We start from the raw sequence: 23,509 nt of genomic DNA on the forward strand, positions 1-23,509 counted from the left end.
CTCTCCTTATTTAGTCGGCGTACCGAGATGGAAAAAGGATGATGTTTTTGACACTGATGGCGATGAACAGCCAGAATCCCGTCTGTTCGACCCTACTCCAACTAAACTCTTATCGGCTCAATCTTCAAAGAGTGCTCACTCGTTTTCAAGGGGCGATACTCAAACATGCGATGAGCAAATTGGTGATGAGGGCCTCTCGCTCCAACAGTCTCGGTTTTCTCAAAAGACCCCATCTGACATAACACCTACCATTCCTCAGATGTTAATCTTTTCTCCGTTGCCCCAGCTTCATTCGCCGTTGGGTTCGGATCTGATTAATTTGCCTTCAAGAATTGCAGCCGGGACTACTACAAAGGTATTTTAATTTGTTTTCATTTGTCACTTGGAGTTGTCTGGCATCTGATTTTTTATTGTGGCCAAACTTGGCAGATTCTTGTTACTATTCCGGCGAATCAAGATGACTAACAGCGAAAGTAGCTGCTTTCCTGGATTCTGATAGTGATGAAGATACCCCTGCCCTTCCAGAAGGTGAGATGTCGACAAAAGCAAGTAGTTGGCCTTCTGAGAATTGGGATGATCACCTTGACGTGATGGCACTGATGAAGAAAGAAGGCATCGCCTTGTTCAAATCAAGTGAAAATTTTAAGAAACTAAAAAGTCAGCAACTGCCCTGGACGACGCTCCTGCAGAGAAGCAGTCGTCCTTCTGAGAATTGAGAAGATCACCTTGACGTGATGTCACTGATGAAGAAAGAAGGCATCGCCTTGTTCAAATCAAGTGAAAATGTTGAGAAACTAAAATGTCAGCAACTGCCCTGGACGACGCTCCTGCAGAGATTCTTAGCGATGCAGCCTGGTCGGCAATGGAGAAACTGTCGGCGTCGCTTCTAGCTTTTCAAAAAATCCGTGATGATCGGTGCTGATCAAGAATGAACATGATCGATTACTTCGCCAAGACACTGAAGCTAAGGAAAAGCTGGAATCTTTAAAGACTAATGTGAAATCGGCAGTTTCTACCCTGACAAATCGCCGGTCTCGAGCTAAAGAGCTGTCTGATCAAATTGCTGCCATGAAGCTTGAGTTGGAAACTGAGGAGAAAAGCATTGGCGATTTGGAGGATTCTATGGACAAAGATATGCTTGAAGGCCTAAAGATCAAGACATATCGGAGCACTCTGAAGGGAAGCATTGCCACGGTAAAGCCAAAAATTGAAGGGGCTCGCAAAGAGTACAACTCCATTCGCAGCGAGTTGGGCGGCTGCTTTAGCCATTTTTAGATATCTTTTGTAATCAGATTAAGTTTTAATCTCTTATCAACACCCGAATATTTTGACATGTTTTGGTCGGCTTGATGGCTGTATCCTTTGATATTGTCCATTATTATGATCATTTGCTAAATTTTTATCGGCCATGTGGCCGAATTTTGGTCTATTATTTGTATTTTTTTATTCCTTGCTGTTTATTTTTATCGGTCCAAAAGTCTGATAATAATTGAATTGTTTTAGCTTAAAGATCATAATTAAACAAAAAAATTTAATATTAACAAATTGAAAAAAATGGAGAACCCGATGAAAAAACTCAATTGTAACAAGTTATGGCCGAATACACAACATATATCTTTAAAATTACATATATCGGCCTTAGCGAAACCACTTGTCGGTCAGACATGCCCGATAGTTGTCTAGTGAGCGAATTACTCCTCGTCAGTTCCAAATAAACGCCGGCCTATGTTCTCCTAGCATCTAGGAACATATTTCTTTAAGAACTGACCGTTAATCGCCCTCTCATGTTCTTCACCGTCAATATTTTCCAAGACATAAGCACCACCAGTTAGCTTAGTAGTCACGATAAATGGTCCCTCCCAATTCGGACTCCATTTTCCAAATCGCCTATCCTTGTGACCAATGGGCAAACTCGCTTTCCACACCAAATCGCCCACGACAAACGATTTCGGTTTCACTCGCTTATTGTATGCTCGTTCACCCTTTCTCTTCTGACCCTCAAGATGGTCTAATGCTGTTAATCTTTCTTCATCCAAATCAAGGGATTCTATCACAATCTTCTTGAAATAATCTTCTCTAGACAATTTATTATGATACTGGCGGCAAGTAGACATAATAGACAACTCCACTGGTTTTATTCGCCCAAACAACTTCTGATAGGAAGATGTGCCATTGTCTTGGGTTTTCCTCAATCATTTTCTGACGATGAGTTTGATGGCCTTATTAGGTGCCCCGGCCTGTCCGTTGGCTTGTTCGTAGAATGGGGTCGAGTGTAACATTTTGATCTTTATTTGAGAAGCCCATTCCACCATATCACCCCCCGTGAACATCGTCCCTTGATCGGTGGTTATTGACTCAGGCAACCCATGCCGATGTACGATATGTTCTTTAAAGAACTTGATCACAGCTTCTTGTGTAGGCGATTTCAATGGCTTTGCCTCGACCCATTTGGTGAAGTAACATGTGGCGATTATAACAAAGCTATGGCCATCTGATGAACTAGGATATATTTTCCCTATGAGATCAACTGCCCGTCGTCGAAATGACCATGGCTTGATAATGGAATGAAGTTCTTCGGCGGGTACATGTTGTATCGTTCCACATTTTTGACAAGCTTCACATCCCTTCGCATATTTGATGCAGTCTTGTTCCATCTTTGGCCAATAGAAGCCGTACTTATGGATCAACCATCTCATTCTCAGCCCCGCCTGATGAGCGCCTGTTATTCCTTCATGTACTTCGGCCATTGCTAACATTGCTTCTTTAGGGCCGATGCACCTAAAAAGTAAACCTTTAAAACCTTTTTTTACAGCTCGCCAGCAAGGACAATGTAGTTCAGGGCTTAGGTTCTAAATCTTCTATTCGTTTGATCTGGTTTTTCGAATTATTTGAGAAGTTCAGTCCTTCAATCTTGGGTTACCTTATAGCCACTGCCATGCTGAGCTAAATCATTGGCGAGGAAATTGTCAGCTCTTTCCGTGTACTCCAATCACGCATCCTGGAAACCTTCTATTAAATGCTTCGCCTTGTTGCAGTACCTCACCAGGAGCTCGGACTCGCACTTATATTCTCATATTACTTGCTTGATGACCGACAAAGAACCCCCCCATACGTGGATCACTGTTGCCCCCAGTTCGGCCAATATCTCGAGGCCGAATATTAGAGCTTCATATTCTTCTTGATTGTTGGTACATTTGAAGTTGAGTGCAAATGATACTCGGTAAGAGGCTTCCATGGGAGTTACAATATGCACTCCTGCTCCTGCCCCCTGGCTGGTTCTAGAACCGTCAAACCACATTCTCTACGTTGTTATGTCGACACAACTAACTGTTTCTTTCTTAAGGGCGATACCTGGGTGATCACTCAAAAAGTCGGCCAGGACTTGTCCTTTTACAGCTCTTTGAGGAACGTATACCAGGGTAAATTCTAACATAGCAATCGCCCATTTCCCAATCCGATTTCTTAAGTACGGCTTTGACAAGATATACTTAATGATATTGGTCTGCGACAAAACATAGACCACGACTGGCAACATGTAGTATTGGAGCTTGCAGCAAGTGAGGTGTAAACAAAGGCACATCTTCTCTATGTCAGTATAGCGGATTTCTGTATCAGTCAAACCGCGACTCTGATAGTAAACCTCTCTTTCGACCCTTTCATCTTCTTGGGCGAGCATACATCCCAAAGATTCCTGTGCAACCGATAGATAAAACAACCGAGGCTTATTCGGCTTGGGAGGAGTCATGACCGGAGGTTTTGCCAGGTATACCTTCAACTCATCGAACACTTTTTGCTGTTCGCTCGTCCAGACGAACTGATCAACCTCTTTTCCTCTAAGTAAGGCACTCCAACTGCGGAGTCGCCCTGCTGTATTTGCAATAAAACGCCTGAGAAAGTTTATTTGACCTCTGAAGATGCTTCTTGGTTTTTGGTGGTTCAGCATTGATGATTGCCTTGGCCTTGTTTTTATCTATCTCTACTCCCCGCTGGTGAACCAAGAAACCCAAGAAGTTTCCAGCCCAAACTCCAAACGCACATTTGAGTGGGATCATTTTTAGCCCGTTAGTCCTTATATGATTGAACCCTTTTCGTAAGTCGGACGGGTGCACTTCCTCGGTGTTTGACTTGACTACAACATCATAAATGTATACTTCAAGACAATCTAACCCCCTAAACATCTTGTTCATCGCCCTTTGATAGGTGGCACCAGTATTCTTTAGGCCAAAAGGCATAACAACCCATTTGTAACTCCGATCGGCCCTGGGCATCGGGATGCTGTCTTGGACACGTCTTCTTTGCTGATCGGTACTTGGTTGTACCCTGAGTGCGCATCGAGGAAACTGAGCACCGTGTGCCCTGGTGCCCGGTCTATTAGCATATCGGCCACTGGCATAGGTATTCATCTATGGGAGTATCCAGTTTGAGGTTCCGAAAGTCCACACAAACCCTCAACTTTCCGTTCTTTTTCATTACCGGGACAATATTGGAAAGCCATTCGGTGTATTGCGCTTCTTGGATAAATTTAGCATCTTCCAACCTCCTGATCGCATCTTGGATAAGGGCGTCCACCTCTCTTGACATGCGCCTAGGTGGTTGCTGATATAGTCTGAAACCGCTTTTTAACGGAAGCATATGCTCTACAATCTTCGGGTCCAATCCTGGCATTTTGTCGTATGACCAGTCGAAACATTCCTGATACTCTACAAGGAGAGCGATCAGTAGTGCCTTGAACTCTCTGCGGAGGCCAGCATTGACATATATTGGCCTGGGCGATCCGATTGAACCCAAGTTTATCTCCATCAGTTCGTCTTGTACTTTGGCAAGGTCATCCTCCATTTTGCCTGTTGCGAGCTGCAAGTCCTCAATTTTTAATGTCCCAGTAGGATCTTACTCCTGATCCCCATAAATGCATTCGGCGGATGCAACCTCGTAGGCGAGTTGCCTGATTTTCTCCCTTATCTCATTATGGTGTACTATCATTTTAAAGGATTGGTGATAGTGGATCGGTCGTTTCCCCCAAGGGTAATCGATACTGGGCGATCCGAATTATCTAACAAGCGAGGTACACTTGTCTTCCATTAGAGCTGAGAGATTGTATGTTTCTGACCTCTTCGTCATACAAATGTGCCTCTAGCACATTATGGTCTTTGCCGAAAGGATTAGGGTCGCCCTGTACAACCTCGGCCTCACTATCTTATCGCCAAATGAATAACATTTGATGCATAGTGGATGGTATGCACATGTTAGAGTGTATCCAATCTCGACCGAGCAATATGTTGTAAATTCTTCGGGCATTGACTACAAAGAAACCTTCTTTTGTCTCTACTCGCCCAACTTTGATTCGGAGAGTGATATACCCCTCGGCCGGCGTTTCGCCTCCAGGAAAATTTGTCATGTAAACGTCAGTTGGGTCCAATCGATCCCGGTTTATGCTGAGCTTTTTGAGCATCGTTATCAATCAGCACCCTATTCACTATCACTCCATTTAAATCGGCCTTGATATATAATGGCCGAATATGACGAGTCATTCTCGTCGGGAGTTTACTAAGTGATACCAAAGTCGTGCTATCGGCACTATCGTCCTTTAGGACGATCACATCACCTTGCAGGGTCGCGTTTCGCCCTTGCTTACTTCTATCGGAATTAGGGAGTGTAACCACTTTCACCCCGAACTCGTCTCTGACAACCGGAACCCATGCCTTAAGTACCCTTTTCTTGTGCGAGACGACTACTTCTCGGTTTCTGGGTACCTTCGCCTTCAGTTTACCATCCCGATGGGAGATGAGGATATCCTTCTAAGATCGCCATTTATCATCCTCTGTGTCAGGCTTCTTTGGGACTTCTGTCTCGTGGGTCATGCCAATCGCCCCTTCGCTTTCAACCACTTTCTTTGGAACCCATATTTTCTGTACTTTTGTTTTTCTGTGCTCGTATGGCTCGGCAACATCCTTTTCAATTTGTGCCCTATTCCCCAATCTCTCAGCCATAGGTCTATTTACCCGTTCAGGCTTGATTGTCTATCGGTTCTGTATACGGATGGTCGATTTGGCTGCGCCATGATTAGCCCTTGACTCCTGCCTCAACCTCTTCATTCGCCTTTTTGGGTTTTCGTCAAACGAGGGGTCTCCTCCATTGGCCTAAAAATCCTTTTGAACACGGTTGTCTTAGACTCCCGTTGTGGCTGATGCTTCTGCCACTGCTCAGTAGACGACTTGGGCTTGAATGTCTTGGGGTGTTCTCTTACTTTCTCGACCCTCTTGGTAGTAAAACAAGTACTGCAAGATGGACATGTAATTTCTGCTAGGGGCGAACTGTTACGTTTCCTCTTTTATTGTTTAGTTCGCCCCTTTTATGCTCGCCACTTAGACCCATCCATCTCTACCTTGAGCTTGGGTTTTCTGGGGCTTCACCTGCTATGGATCTGCCCTTGTTCCAAGACGCTGTCAAAATGAGGGCGAACTGTATTGATGGACACGTATTTTGCTTCGGCCTCCTTCTTAGCAGGGAACAAGAGCTTTCCCTCATTAATCGCCTTCTTGATCATGTTCTTGAAGTTTACACAGTTGTTCGTACTGTGCCCCAAGAGTTGTGATATTTACAGTAATCTTTTTCGACCATTTCTTCTGGTGGTGGGATCATGTGACCTTCACTAAGGCGATATGTCTATCCTTAAACAAGGCATCAAAGATTTCATCGGCTTTGGTCAGGTCGAAGGAATATTCCTTCTGTACTACCACGGTTTTATTCTTCTTGACGAAACCCGGTTTTCTCAGGGCCGAATATTCCAATGGCTTGGTGGCCAAAAATTCGCCCATGTTTATTTCGTCCTCCAAGCCGCTATCCTCACTATCCGAAATCACCGCTATGTCCAACTGGTCCTTGTAGTAAGTACCTTTGGAAGCTCCTTGGCTCTGCTCTTTTTCCTGGAGAAGCCTTTCATAGCTCGTCACCCTATTCGTCAATTCAAATAAGTCCCGAAATCGGCGCCCTTCAAAATTTTCCCCCATGGCGAAGCTCATCCCTCTAACCACCATTGGGACGCAATCGGCCTCAAACAGCTTGAGTTTCCAGAAGTCATGCGCAGCTGCTTCGCCGCACTGGGCCGAGAAACGAGCGACGTGCTCAACTGTCGATTGTCCTCGCTCTTCTCCAGTAAAGAGGCTAAATTCAGAACCTTGTACCCCTTGGGAAAGGGTAAAATTTGTCGATCCAATCTTGATAAGGCTTCATATACGAAGGGCGAGGCATCGATTTCAAGTCTACTCCGAACTTTTCCAGCATGTTCAAGAGTTGCCCCTGATCATATATGTTCGGCTCGCCTCCTTTTATGGCCGGACTTTCGCCCATATTGAATTCCTGGGTGTTGGCCCCAGATGCAACCCCTTGTGGTCTGGATTCCCCTTGGGGAGCTGATGTACTTGCCCCCTAGTGATTGGCTCTTTCTGCCGATTCGGCTTCTTGTCTAGTCAAGAGCTTGACTGACCCGTAAGTATACCTCAACTTACTAGGTTGCTGCATCTGTTCGGCCAAACTACCCAGATATCCGAAACGACTAGGTGTTTGGTTTTCTTCGGCACTCCTGTAACTCTGTTCGGCAACAGATTACCCGGAAAAGAGTCTGCCCAAGTTCTCCATCGCCTTGCTGAGGCCATCCAAATTATTATGGGTCTGCCTTTGGACTGATTCCTGATCGGACATGATATTTTCCATCACCTCTGACATCTGATGCATTGCACTATCAAACATCTGTTTGTTCTCTTGGGCAATCTCGCCCCTCATAGCCGAGACGTCGGCCTGTGATACGTAAGGGCAAGATGGAGGAAGCTGGTGTGAGTAGGCATAGAATCATCGGTCACATCATCATTCTTGTCTGACGGGAGGTTTCCATCAGTGACCGGAGGATTCGGCCCTTTGCTTGATTGATTAACCTGCTACTTGTCTTTGGCCATGATTTCTGATATATCCGAATCAAACTCGTCCACTCCGCTGCCTTGCTGCACTTGTTGTCGGCGTATAGACCGAGCGTGTCTGGAATAGTCCCTAAAGTCTGCTTTTGTGAGAACCATAAACTGATTTCCCCAGTTGAGTCGCCAAAAGAGGTTCGCCTAGAAATTATCCAGACTCGAATTTTTGAATTTATAATTAGGATCGGTTTGAGGTTTGATGTTTTAACAAACTTGTGAAGATATTCGCAGAGCTTCTTTGGTTAAAAATCTTAACCACGTAATCTAAATGATAATAATCCGGGAGTTAATAAAATCAGGCGAGATTAATAACGAAACTACTCCTAAGTTAAAAACAATCCGGAGAGTGCGGGATAAAAAGCACTGGGCTTGGTTTTTGATTGATTGATTTGTTGATACAAAAATAATGAAGCTCCGAGCTATATACAGCTCTACAAAATCAAGTCTCCTAATCTAATAATAACTAATATTCCTAAAGAGACACTCCTAATGAGTTGCAAATTCCTAATAACAATTAAAGCTAATCAGAAAAAAGCTTTCAATTGGGCTTAATTCCCTTCGTAAACCCGTGCGATGCTCTGATCCAAAATATTTTTGGGCCGGTGTAAACATATTTAAATTAAAATTATAGTTGGGTAATATTTTTTGATAGTATTTAAACTTCTAATTTCCCTTATCTCCTTTTTGCCGTTTTGGTATGCTTTTCTTACAGTACTTTAACTGTTAACTAATTTTTATTAACTTTAAACTATTAAAAATATTAAACTTCTAATTGCCCCTATATTCATTCTGCCGTTTTTCTATGATTTGTTAATAGTTCTTTAACTCTCAATTAACTTTTATTAGCTTTAAACTTTAGATAGCAATTAAACTTCTAATTGGCCCAATGCTAACTTTAATAGTACTACGGTAGATAGTGCTTCAAGTTTAACAAAATGCTAATCCTTCTTTTATGTATTATATTATTTAAATTGATCTCTTATTAGCTTTATTTTTTCAATTATTATAATATTTTTTTATAGTAATCAAATCTATAATTAGCCCTATCTCCTTTGTGCCGTTTTTCTATGATTTTCTCTAACCACAATACTGATCCTTACCTTTATTTTTTTAGGTCAATTCGTAGCTATCGTCCTCTTCTTTTCGTAGCCGCGAGAATCAATCAAAACCGAGTTAAGATGAGGAAGTTATGGTGTTTTGAAATTTTTGTACCTTAACACCCTAAAGAAGAAGATGATAGAGTTGAGAGCTGAAATTTGATATCTTAAATTATGATTTGAAAATCAAATTTTTGGCCTTATATATTTATGGTAAATTTCTCATTTGATTCCTAACATTTCCACCTCCATAAACTTTGATTTGTAACTTTTTTTTCGTCCAATTTAGTCTGTCTATCGCTTAATCGTTCGAACTCGATAAATTCCTTATTATTTACATCCAAATAAATAATACTATTCCGCTATCTTATTATTTCATATTCCGATAATTAATTTCACTAATTATCGGTAAAAAACACTCAAATCCCATTTTGAGCTAAAATGTATTTTTTTCTCAATTTTTCCTTTCAAATTTTGCTTTAACAAATACCGATATCCAATTATTCGATATTATTTCATAAATACCAATTTCTGTCAATAATCTATTTAATTTATATTTTCCGAGAATTAAAGCCTTATTTTCCAATTTCGAGCTTAAGTGAACTTTTATCCACTTTTCCATATTTTTCTTTTTGAGTATAATTCCATTTCCTTTATTGAATTTTAATATTGAAAATTTTCTTATAAATTTTCAATGTCTTCTGTTTTATTAATTATTCCGATAATCTCTTTTCCGGCTGCTTTACTTATTTTAAATCGGACATGTTGCCTACTTTGGCAATTTCAAACATACGAGGTATTACATAAACGCTTAGCTCATTTAAAGTATATGGATAACAATTAGTGAGTACACTTTAATTACTCGTCGATATTCATAAAGCCTAGTATTTTAATATACGAAAGGGTATATGAATATATTATATGATTGAATGTATGATTTGAAAAGTATTACGTGTATATGTTTTGAAAACGATTGATTATTATAGATAGTTATTTTGTTAAATAACATAATAAATGAAAAGAACATGTATTCTTAAATTTCGGGGAAGGGTAAAGTAATATGATATGAAATCGAAGATTGAACGATATACGAGTATCGATAGTATACGAATAAGGAAACATAGTACATTCTGATATGTACTATTAAACATAATAAATACCTTATATGTGTGTGTATTTAAATGTGCATTCTTAGATTTTATTGTGCATGTCATGGTCCATAAAGTATCAAAAAAACAAAATATGACATACATAAATCATTAACAAACATTAACTCGATAAATGTAAAATATGAACGATAATGCATCAACTGCTCATAATGAACAACAATATCGAATAAGAAATGAATCCCCTTTAAATCGACTGATGTGAATTTAAGTCTGTGAATTATCATTAATTCTAGTTAACTCGGTGAACTATCTCGAGACTGCATAACGATTAATGCTAGTTAACTCGGTGAACTATCTCGGGACAACATTAATCGAGATACAAGGTTAACTCGGTGAACTATCTCGGGACCTGTATCTCCCCAGTTAACTCGATTGAACTATCCCGGGACTTGGGACAAATAACTAAGCTTTAATCGAATCGGTAAGAGATATGATCGTAATCGAGAAACGAAATGAGAAAAGAAAGACATCAAAATTATAACAAATATTAAATAAAAGGTTTTACGTACGTATATAACATAAATGATTAGTTTATGTAACATACATGAAATATGAGAGTAATTAAGAACATATGAACTATGTTTGAAAATGTATTTTCTACATAAAGAAGGTTTTCATTGTTCTCACCCTTTATGTAATATTGATGTGATTTAGTGAACTCACTCAAATTTATATTGACCTCGTTGTCCCTCCCATTTTACAGGTAGAGTAAGATATGATTTGAATTTTTAAATTGTCGGAAGTATTTCATACAAGACACAAAGAAAGTTTTCTGTCTAGAAGTCTACAGTAGTTTAGAATTGGTTGACTATTCATATGTATTAGCATTTTAACTCTGATATGTATTCGAAAATGGGTCATATGTATTTTGATAATGTTTATTATAGGAAAAACGTTTTAATTTGCAAAACATTTATACGTGTTTTCAGGCTTGCTAAGGGTTTTGAAGCTACCACTCCCATTTCCTAGCACTAGTCGCGGCTCATGAATTTGGGTCCTGACACTGATAAGTTGTAAGTCGTGCGGTTGTGTCCATGTCAACTATTTTTGAAAACAATTCTGAAAACGTCTTTATGTTTTATGTTTGAAAAACAATTGATTTGAAATGTCCTCAGTGGAGTCGCCATTGTAAGCGGAGTAAGGATCAGGGGCCGCTCGTCTAGGCTTATGGCAAGACTCTATTCCGGTATGGGTTTAAGAAAATATGGAGTCGCCATATAGCTTAGCTAGGAATGCCTTTTATACTGACCGGATAACCTCACTTGCTTATGGTTGAGATTATCGTACGCCGGACCAAAAGACTGAGTTCGGGGATAATTTATTGAAACTCTTGTACTTGGCTTATCAGTTACGTTTGCTTTTACTAGATGTTTACTATCTCATCTCGCCATTCATGTAGTTTATGGTATAAATTTGCGGGAATTTAAACACGTATGAAAGCAGTAAGGGGACCCAATTTAGACGCCCATATGACTCAATTCCGGGAAGTAGCAAATACTCCTACACATTCATCTAAACCTTAGAAGTTTCTAACAAATATTAAAGGGCTAGCTGGTCTAGATTGATTACATGCATAAAGCCTAAAACCGGGTTTCTAGATTTGATTGATTTAATCATTAGTCATCTTGAATGCCTATACATCCTTTAACTTCTTTTTCATGGCAGTCCTATGATTTCTAGGTGATTTGTTGGTTTTGATTTAATTTAGCTAATTAATGTGATTAGTCCTTTATCATGTTAATACTGGATTGGATCATTCTTTTGGAGAGCGTTTAAACATTACAAGCATACATATGGGCAGTTGATATACATACAAGGGTAGAGATACTTTTAAAACATGTAGACAAGAGTATATGGTACTCGATGCATTTTGACCGTTGATGTGGTCAAAACTAGTTCTTAGACAAAACATGGAAGTTGTCCTACTCGTCGATAAAAGTTTGTCAGTTTGAACCAGGGTCGTTTCCAAGTTTGGATGGACTTAGAATCAAGTCTCGAAGTTGCTTGTCCGGTGGATCTAGGCTTCAAGGCTAGGTTGACTGGACAGATTACTAATTGATCTTCGAGGCCAGAAAAACAGAAAGACATTCCCATTAAATATAACAAACACGTCTTACAACTAAAACAATACATCTGGATTTAAGCTGAGCCTAATTCCGAGCACAAACAAAACGGGAAACACGAAAAAGAGGTCGGATCGAAGCAGAAGACGACGCCACGAAAAAGAGGTAAGATCTGGGAAGATCTTGAATCGGGTTCGGAGGAGGCCAGAAGCAGAAGACGGCGCTACTCAAAGTGCCGGCGGTGGCACTGTGCACTGCCGGCGCCGACAGTGTATTATTACAGCGTCGCCGGTCCTTTGCGGCGGCGGCTCGTCCTCAGGGGTAGCAGCTTTGTCTTTTCTTCATTTTGGCTCGGGGTTTCATGCAAAAACACTTACAAAACGCATGAAAAAGAACTAGATTGCAAATAACATGTATTGGGGTTATTTTAAAGTGTTTCAACTCAAATTAAGACACTTAACAGCTAGTATCGTGACAAATTAAGCAAGAACAATTTGAGGTAAATAAGCACAAAATACCCTAGCATGAAGTCTAGGCATTGTAATCAACACAAATCTGGATGTTGGTATACAAGGTGTATTAAAATAAACTATTAAAATACTATTTTCCGGTTTGAAAAGAAATTTTATCAACAACACCAAATTTAGCAAATATGGCAAAAATCAATAAATAAGCTAATATAAATCCTAATTTTCAAAAATTCAACAATTGCAATTAACATGACATAACAGTGACAGAGAATATTTAAGGGTCCTCAAAAGTTTTGTTCTCGGTTCTTGGCTCGTTTATTGGCGAATTGGATGTGGAATCCAGCTTTGAATCTACGCGTACAACTCGTACTTTATTGATTAGAACGTTCTAGCTTCGTTCTAAGGACTAAAGTTCACTAATTTTTGTATGTGTGTAGAGGATGGCGGCAAGATTAGGCTTTCTACCTACGGTTCGTGTCTTTTTTTAGTCTTTGATTTTTAGTTAAATTTCATGTCCTTTGCTGAGTTGACTAAAAACTGCATTTATAGTTGTTAGTTTGACATAGGGTTTCTAGGGTTAGGTTTAAGTTAAATTCTATTCTACTTTTTTTATTAATAATTAATGCTTAATGAGATAATTAACAATAGAGTTAGGATTAGGAAAAACTACATGAAAAGGGATAAATCCCGTATTAAAACTTGATAGCTATGGAAACATGCCTAAAAGTCATTTATAGTACCATGAAGTGTTTAAAATGTCTCCTAGGGCCCTATGTGTTTGATTATGGTCAATTTTTTACTAGTCTGAAAAATAGGTGTCTACATATATCCATAAACGTTATAATCGTTTTTTGAAAATCATTGCTTAAAACTTTTGGAAATCACCGTTTTACTCAAATATTGCATGTCTCATGCATTGCTCTGATTCATTCATAAACCACATACCGGCTTAAACCAGCTCAAATACAATTAACTGGTACAACATACAAATGGTTATTCCAACACAGTTTTCCAATTAAAGATTTATTCAAATAAAATAGTATATTAGAGTATACAAAACATGTAAACTGTTTGCTAACAACTAGATCTACTTACCATACATAATCCTCCTTTCCATTTCAAAAACATAATTATAAAGGCCTCCAATTGAAACATAATCAACATTCAGACATCTAAGACTCATATTGGTACCGGTGATCACATATTTCTATTGACGCCCAATAGGTACCTCGTTTCCTCGGATCGCTGTATTAAGTTTCGTATTAATATGCAAAACATAATATAATAAACATCATATAAAATCATAACATATGTGATATATTTCCTTTAATATAATAAAAATATAGCAAAATAACTTTGACTAAATAATACACAAAAGTATATTGCAAACTCACAATGACTGCTAATATCCCAAAACAAATTCATATCTGTCTAGCTCCTTGGTGTGCCAAATCCGTAGCTCGATAATTTGTTGAATCTAATATAGGATTCTATCGTTAAAATATATAATTTAAAGAATTTATTCTAGAAATAGATACAGTCACTAAACATAAACGTTTAATATATAAACGTATCTCGTCACACTCGTATCGTATTATTTCCGATATAATCTTAATACGTCCTTTTTATTATTCTTGGTATTAATCAAAACTTCATTTGATTAACTTAACCATAAAAAATTTTACAAATAACTTTAACTATTAAACTTATCCTTTTTAATATTTAAAACCCACCATTTTTAATAATTAAAACCTTGTTTAATCTTTACAAACTAACCTGTATACTTACGTCATGTTAAGTTGTTTAAGCCCAATTAAAAATTATTCCGCGTTGGGTTTGATTTAGCGTTGAAAATATGCCCCCTTGGGCTGCTTGGGGACTGCCCATGTTGTCCCCTTTATTGCCAAACCAGCTCTCCTCGTGGAGCATAGCTGGCCTCCTCGTCAAGCAGAAATTGTTCTATTCGTCAAACAGAAACGTTATGCTCTACGTGCAGAATTTTTCTCGTATGAGCAGAACAAATATTTTTCGTTTGAGCAACAACGAGCTCGTCGATTCCTATTCCGACGTGCCCATGTTAGTTTCGTATCAAATCCATATTCAAAACTCAAAAATAATCAATCAAAACCATAGGTTTTTAAACTTTCAACGTCCAAAATGATAATCCGTTCGTAAACCTTAACATACCGAGAAAAATAATTGACCGAAATCAAAATGAACATATTACCTCGTTCGTACGTGAGTTAGCTTGTTGATCGAGGTTGGAAACATTAAATCAGTCGTTGGATCGTGAAATTATGCTCGCCGTCGTAAAGGATGACCAAAAGAGAAAGAAATATATTAACGATGATGCTTTTACGGTTCTGGAAGTATGTTTCTAATGGTGAAGATGATGTGTAGTTGGTTATATATATAGATGTGGCTAAAATCCACTTTTGCTCAAACAACTCAAACACGTACTTTAACCCAATTCTTTAATTGTTGTCCAACACCAATTTTAAAATAGTTTCATAAATTCATGGAAATTTGATGGTAATTTCATAAAAATATTTAACAAACTTTGTCATGATATTGTAATACCCCGTGTTTTTGTACCTTATTTTTCGAGTTGGTTATCCGTTAGAAATTGGTTGTTTTCTTTCATCTGTTGTTCTTTTGCATTCCAGCATGTTCTCGTTATGATTCCGACTTGATTTCAGATTGTTTTATATTGAGTTTAATAAATGTGGTACCTTGGCTGTGTCATGTTAAGTACTGCAGTACTACTTGTTGACTCTTTCTTACTATCTATAAGACTTTTGGAACAAGGTAGAAGTTCGTCTAATCAAAATGTGTTCACCTAGGTGGGGTCAGTTGACACTGTGTCAGTTCATAATTATTGTAGAAATTAATCGAAAACAAATACCTTTATATGCATCCAAATATTGAATCGTATGAAACCCTACGTACTTTATGTTTCTTGTTTATTATGCTTTTCAACTCCATTCATTCCTTTTTCCGTTATTCACTTGTTATTATTCCAAATACCGAGATAGCTCGACAAAGTTAACTAAGGAGATACAGGTCCCGAGATAGCTCTACCGAGTTAACCTTCTATCTCGATTATTGTTCGTGTCTATCGTTCATCTAGTTTATTTTAATTGGTGTACACATATTTCTATTGATGCCCAATAAATAGCCTGTTTCATTGGGTTATATATAAAGTTTCAAAACATTTAAATGCTATTTAAAGTATTTTTATAAAATACTACAGTATTAATAATCGACTGTAGAATATAAACTCACTTCTTGCTATCCAATATTCTTGATCAATTTATATCGCCCGTCAAGCTCCCCGAGCTCCTTATCCGCTAGTAGGTTGCCTTATAACATCTAGGACAATTACCAAATATATCTCGAGTGAGAATCTATTTGATAGATAATTTAAACTCGAGACTAATTTGCGCACGTATAACTTATTGTGTTATCGCGTCTAACCTGGTACCTTTCTATTTACGCTTATCTCAATTAGTCTGACCCTTAAACAAACTTGACATTCCTAAAGTTAGGATTGTCGTCTACAATTTCCTTTCAGGACTAGAACCGGTATGAACACTCGAAGGTTTAGAAAACTAGCCCGTAAGTTAACAACTTGGGCTGTCCCAAATTGCAGAATTGCTTACGCGCGACAAAACATTCTGCTCTGTTTGGATAGCTTAGACTCCGAATTAGCCAAAACTTTGATCTAGTCATATAGATAACATCTATAAGTTTCGTACCAACAAATGGAACTTAATTTGGAGTTATATAATTTGAGATATTACCCTCGCAATATGGCTGTTTTACATCTCCATTTTATGAAAAAACGTCTAACTAAGTTGTGTTGACTCGTAACTCATAGCATGTCGAGACCTAAAGCCTAACGCAATCACACTTTCATTTTAACATATTGCATCCTTCTTAGGCAAACTTAGACACTTTCATTCCAAGGTTTAAGCATAATCAAAAACATTTGCACATGAATTCATCTCTAGGGACGAACGTTTCATGCATTCTCCAAACAACATTATTCACTCAATTCAACTTATTCAGCTCTTACACCTTCACATCTATGCCTAATCAACATCAACACATTTTGATCATGCTTCTACGGCTATGGCTGCATGCTATTAATGCCACTTCATATCCAAAATTTTCAATCAAACACAACACAATTCCATAACCAAAACATCAATCACAAAACCTTACTCTAAGCATGAAATTGCCAAATACAAAGCCACAAAGCCTAGCCAATTCATCAATCCTAAAGCCCATAATTCTACAAATTACCTTAGCTTGAAGACACCCTATAGCCGAAGCATAATCACCAGGATTCATTATCCAAAAAGCTCACTCCAATCTTAAGAACACACTACATCAGCATAGAAAATCCCCAATCTTTAGCTTATGAACCCTAGAATTCCAATTCACCAAATCATAAAAACAACCTTCAAAACCTTCAATAAAGAGTCTTACCTTAGTTACCTTGAAGAATTATGAAGATTTTCTTCAAAAATCTTGAGAATTGGTGAAGAAATGGTGAGGCTATGCCAAGGGGAGGGTTCGGCAATGGAGGGAGAGAAGAGCTTCCATATTTTTCTTTTCTTTTCTTTCTTTTGCTTTCTTATGATTATGAGAGGAATATCTTAGTCAATCCCTTAATTAATAAGTAGATGAACTCATTTAGAGGGTCAAAAGTCCATTTTAACTCAAACGTTAAACTATCGTGCTTAACTCTCAAAATAACTTCCCGTCGTGCTTAATTCTCAAATCGATTTCTGGAAATCATTTCTTTCTATTTTTATTTATGATAATGGAAATGAATAAAATTCATTCCCTTACTTAATAAGTTGTCGGCTAAAGGTCGACTTTAACTCAAAGTGGCTAAAAGTCCATTTTAGCTAGAAACGGCTAATTTTCACTTTAGCTTAATTATCCGTCGTGCTTATCTTTCGGAAATCCTTTTCCGATTAAATCTTAACAATATTTCAAGAAAGTTGTCGTGAGATTCATTTGCTCGGGACTTCCAGTTTTTTTATTATCAATTTTCTTAGATTTCACTTGAACCTGCTAATAATGCTTCAACGAATAGTAATTTCTACTTCAAATTATTATTTCGTGATCCGATTAATTCTCTTATTCCATCTAAACTTCATAAGTCAAGTTCCATTCCAGACCTACTTGACCTAAATTCCATAATTTAGGACACGTGGCACGATCTAACACTTTAAGTTTTTTTGGGTTATTACACCAAGTCTTTCATGCTTTAGTAAAACGTCAGTGAGCAGAGCGGGGTTCGGGGCCCGCTCGCCCAAGGATTATGGCTGACTTCTCTATCTGGAAATGGTTTAAAAAATAGAGTCGCCACCTAGTTCGACTAGGAAATACCTTTTAACCGACTAGATAACCTTACTCGCCTCCGGTAAGATTATCGTGCATCAGACCAAAGACTAGGGTTCGTGGACCTCCCCGAGACTCTTGTGCTTGTCTTATCTGTAACCGGCTATATTTACTGGACATATTTGTTTATTAAGTCATATCAACAATATATGCAGTTCATAGGATACGAAAGCTCTAAATAAACAAATATGAAAGCAGTAAACATGTTTGACCCGCGTATGACTCGATGTGGACTAGCATTTGAGGCAAGTAGCAGCTACTCCTAAACATACATCTAACCTTAGAGGTTCCTAGCAAATAGCATAAGTCTAGCTGGTCTGGGTTGATTACATGCACAAAGCCTAAACCGGATGTATAAGTATGATTGATTGATTTTATTAGGTGTCTTGAAAATCCTATACAACCATTACTACTTTTTTATATTGGTCTTACGATGTCTATGTGATGGGATTGAATTGCATTAACGGGCCATTTTTAACTGATTAGTCCTTTATCCGGTTATCATTTGATTTGGATTGCTTTTAGAAAGCAGTAAATAGTGTTGGTATACTCAAGCGGCAGTTGGATATACATACAAGGTCAGGAATACTTTTTATCCTCGTTGACTTTGACTGCCTGGAACTCGCCCGGGTCTTGACCATCGGTCTGGTCCAAACAGACTCTCTGTCAGATCATGAGAGTTGTGCATCTCGTCGATTCGGCTCTACTGGTTTGATCCGGAGTCGATTCCAAGTTTGGGTTACTCTGGAATCGGCTCTGGAAGTTGCTGTTTGCATGTCCTTGGGCTCGCAGGCCCGGTTTATACACTATGTTACATATTTGGATTTTTGGGTCCGTTTTACATCGGGTCTCGCCCGATAAAATACAAAATATGAAATTACAGGAAATCATATACATTTGGGTTCAAACTAGGCCTGATTTGGAGTCTAGATGAGACCGAAAACGCGTTTTTAAGTTCGGATCACATCTGATAGGATCTGGAAGCAAATCTAGAGAGCTGACGAGCGAAGAACACGGCGCTAGCTTAAGCTGCTGGCGCCAGCAGGATAGGGTGGCTGCGCCGCCGGTTTGTTTTAGCCGCACCGCCGATTACAGTGGCGGCTGCGTGGCTTTTTGACAGAAGTTTCTGGGATTTTGTTTTGCTTCCTTCTCACTCGTTCAAGTCCGTTCCTCATGCAAAAATAGTTAAAACCGCATAAAATAGAACAAGGAATCCACATATGGCATAAGCAGAGTGTTTAAAGCTCATTTAAAAAAATAAAACATTCTGGGCAGCAAGTACGAAAATTGAGTATATTTGAGCTAAAATCATCTAGAAAATCATCTAGAAACATGCATTCTAAGAGCTCTACATTAACTGATTTTGTATATTTGAGCATAAACATGATTAATTACAGAAAATTAACAAGTCTATCATCGGATTTCATGGAAATTTATTGAAAGCATCGAATTAATTAACATAGCATTATTGATGGAAAATAAGCAATTATAAGCTAAACATGCATCCTAAGCACAATCAGAGCAATTATGGCAGTTATACATGTAAATTTATGGCAAAATCAAAAGAACAATATTGAGGGTCCTCAAAATTACCGGTCTGAGTCCTTGGCTCGTTTGCTGGCGAAGTGGATGCAGACTCCAGCTTTGAATCCGTGCGGTTGTTGCATTCTTAGAGAATTAACACATATCAGTGTTTTTAAGACTGTATTGAATCGAATCTTTGTGTGTGTAGTGTAAAATTTGGGTTTGTTATTCTAGGGTTGTGGCCAAATTTTGCTTCTTATTTTCAAGTGTTTGTGTGCCACCTATAGCCAGACTGGCTTAAGGTTGTATTTATAGGGTTTAAATAGGACTAGGGTTAGCATAAGTGCATTTACAGGTTCGTCCTAGTTAGAGTTTGGTTAGGGGTTGAAGAAGTGTTAAGTGATAAGTCTAGATGTATTTAGAATTAGGTTTTAATTAATTAATTAGGATTTTAATTCTAATTTTCGGATTTATACTTGCTAGCTAATTAAAAAGGTGATAGAAGTCTATTTTGGTGCCTAAAAGTGTCAAGAAAGGCTACTAAAGTCCTATGGGTTTGGTTATGGTCAATTCCAGTCCGTAAAACTTGCATATTGGCCCATAAACTTCTATGAAATTCCAATTAGTCCAATTTTTGCACTTAGATTACGATCTCTTTGGATTTTCATGGGCTATTTATGCCTAATTGCGTTTTAACCATCCAAGATTACAGCTGTGCACAGATTACGCCTGCTTAGATTCCAGCAAGCAAATCGAAAGCTCGTCACCGGACAAATTTCTCTGGATATCATCATGGGACGCTTCAATTCCTTATCACTTTTTACCTGTCCGAAAAATAGGTGTCTACAACGTCCATATCTCCCAGCTGCACTGTCAGATGGAGCCCACCTTCGGATAAGTTGTTCCTATGAAGATTATCGTTCATTCGACTATTCGGATAGTCGTTTTGACCATTTTTTGGGTCAAGCAGACCTGTGAACTGGTGCTGCTGGGTACAACCGACCCTAGGTCTAGTTCACTTATTTTTTGGGTGGTAGTGAGCAAACCTGTTCTACAACCGGTTCTGTTGGGCAGAACCGGCCATAGAACGGTTTAGTTCGTTTTGGAGGCCTTAAATAGACTTTACTCGACCTAAACAGCCCTCATTCATTTTCTAAACCCTAAACTTATTTTTAAATTGTTTTCCAGCCGTTTTCCTCTAAATGCTTATCACGACCCGATTTCACGAGCCGAGACTGGCGTTAGGGAATTGGAATGGTAGTTCCGAAACTCGTAGCAAACCTAAAATTCAATAAAAAAAATTTGCATATAACAATCATATACTTACCTTACAAACTGAAGTATTTATACAAACGTACATTTATATACACTAGTAAAACATTACAACTTGCTCGGGCCTATCGTTTCCGTATTTCGTACGTACTAGCACAACATATACTACTAGTATTCAAGGCCACATATCGGGTATCTACCTCCGTGGAGAAAAATACAATAATCGTATCCAAATAAACATATACATAATGACAACAACTATAAACTATATGAAAACATGTTGCTCTGCTAGGCCACGACACTGGTCAGACATTACACTATTGCAGAAACTACGGAAGTCGGGACTATACATTGCACAATCGAATACCAGTCAAAAGATGGACCTCTAGCCAAGTCCAGAGTCTAGACACTTGAAAAACATTTAAATCAACGGGGTCAGCTTTAAGTTGAGTGAGATATACGTTACTTTACATATTATAAAAGTAAGCATCGCATTATAAAACATTTTACACACATACAATCAAATCAATTACAAACATTTCATTTAAACAAGTATTTGATTCGATCAGAATCTTAATCTTGGACAATTCTTAACCTAGGCATCTTCCTAGACTTATCGAGTATACTAATTTCTCATGTCCTTTTTGGTAAGGTCCCGGGATAGTTCGACCAAGTTCAGCCTATACCAAGTGATACATCTCCGGTATAATTCCACCGAGTTCAAATCGTATCACACTCAAATCTATTTGATTCAAGGTGAGTCCCGAGATAATTCCACCGAGTTCAACTCCCTAGACATAAGTTCGAGATAGTTCCACCGAGTTCAACCTCGTGTCTATCACGATATAATTTAGTCTATTTTGATCTATTTATGTCATCTAATTGTCAAGACCCAAAATCACAAGCCGCGACCGGCGCTAGGGAATGAAAATGGAAATTCCAAAACCCGTAGCAAGCCTTTAAAGTACGTATAATTTTTTTGCAAAATAATTCATAATCAATCACAAAACCTTTTTCATACAGAAAAGGATTTCATAAAAGCTTTGCAAAGCTTGACGTATACAAACGTGTTTTCAAAACCAATACAAACGGTCTTTTGGAAACCAGGGTCTTACAAAACGATACCTCATCTCAAGCACTACCTTGTTTCAGCTCATATATATTCTAATCATAACTAATTTCATTCGTAGGTAATTGGTAATGAAATCAAACGGTTAGAAACATAGTTTTATAAACTATGTACGTACTGTTAGTGATATGCACTAGGTCAATCATGTTTGACCATGTTTTGACTTTATCATTTTGTTATTTATTTGCAGTTTTTATCATTTTATATTAATGATTAAAATACTTGAATGGTTAATTCTTTCTAAGGTCATCAAGTATGTGACTTGATAGTAGAACCCTTAGGTTTAATAAAAGAATTATATACCATCTATCCCTAGTCTTAATAGAACATTGAGACTAGTATGATGTTGACTGATGATTATGTTTTACTAATCATGTATATGAGATAGTAAGTCAAATCATAGGTGCTATTTGAGAAATAAGGCACTGGATGACCCACTGTGAGAATACTACATAGATCACTGTCATAAGTAATTCTCATTACAGTTCTATTAGTATAATCCTTTGACCTTAAAATCATCATGGATTTCTACATAGCTATTTCATATTTTGATACAGTCTTACATTATCTTTAACAGGATAATGGAATAGATTGTCATTGGATATGAAAGTAACTATGTGAGAAATGTGAGTGACTGAGAAGGAATTTGTCCCTCATTTATTTGAGTAAGATATCTAGGGGGCCCTTGAAGAAGATAAACTGAAGGAAATGCATGGCCATGCTAAATGAATTGATAAAGAGTTATCATTTTCATTCTACTTAAAGTCAAGAAACTAATGATTGAATATTATAAGGATGACAGGACTATGCCTTATATTCAATCTGGATATCGAGAGACAAAGGGATTAAAATATTATTGTAAATAGTTAAATTAGATTGTCGATATTCGTATAACTTGGGTAGTCATAATGTCTTGCTAGAGGCCACTTATGACTTCTGGGCTGAAATAGGGATTTCGAGCCTACTGCCAACGTTATATGAATCTACAGGGTCGCACACTAAGAACATGCCCAAAACAGTTATGGGTTGTACAAGCCCAATGTGATTAAGTGATTAATTATATATATATATATATATATATATAATTCGTATAATATATATATATATATATATATATATATATATATATATATATTAATTCGAAATTTAAGGATAAGTGTTTTCCTTAATTTATTATTTTTGGAAGATAATAAATTTAGCAATTAATATATATGGATGATTATCAAAAAGGAGTTTTTGATAAACATAAACTTGTAGAATTGCAATGAGATTGAAATTCGAATTTGTCTCAAACCCTAGTGTTGTTGTATCACTATAAATACACATAAAGCAATTGGTTTGAGAATCACGAAATTCATTATTCACTAAATCACTAAAAATTCGAAATTGCTTGTGAAGCAAAA

The 23,509-nt window shown here is 37.9% G+C and overlaps 1 protein-coding gene across 1 annotated transcript; it reads right to left on the reverse strand.

Annotated features, from left to right (window-relative positions):
- Positions 1 to 1,733: 1,733 nt before the first annotated feature.
- Positions 1,734 to 2,114, reverse strand: LOC126661795 (uncharacterized). Its single transcript, XM_050355662.1, has one exon. It carries the CDS (start codon positions 2,112 to 2,114, stop codon positions 1,734 to 1,736), a length of 381 nt encoding a protein of 126 aa, XP_050211619.1.
- Positions 2,115 to 23,509: the final 21,395 nt, after the last annotated feature.

This window comes from Mercurialis annua, linkage group LG8, assembly GCF_937616625.2.
Source record: "Mercurialis annua linkage group LG8, ddMerAnnu1.2, whole genome shotgun sequence".
In the NCBI taxonomy this organism is placed as follows: domain Eukaryota; kingdom Viridiplantae; phylum Streptophyta; class Magnoliopsida; order Malpighiales; family Euphorbiaceae; genus Mercurialis; species Mercurialis annua.

Bases quoted from the DNA above. Each gene is read 5' to 3' on its own strand.
- LOC126661795 (XM_050355662.1), bottom strand. From the start codon at position 2,114: ATGTCTACTTGCCGCCAGTATCATAATAAATTGTCTAGAGAAGATTAT.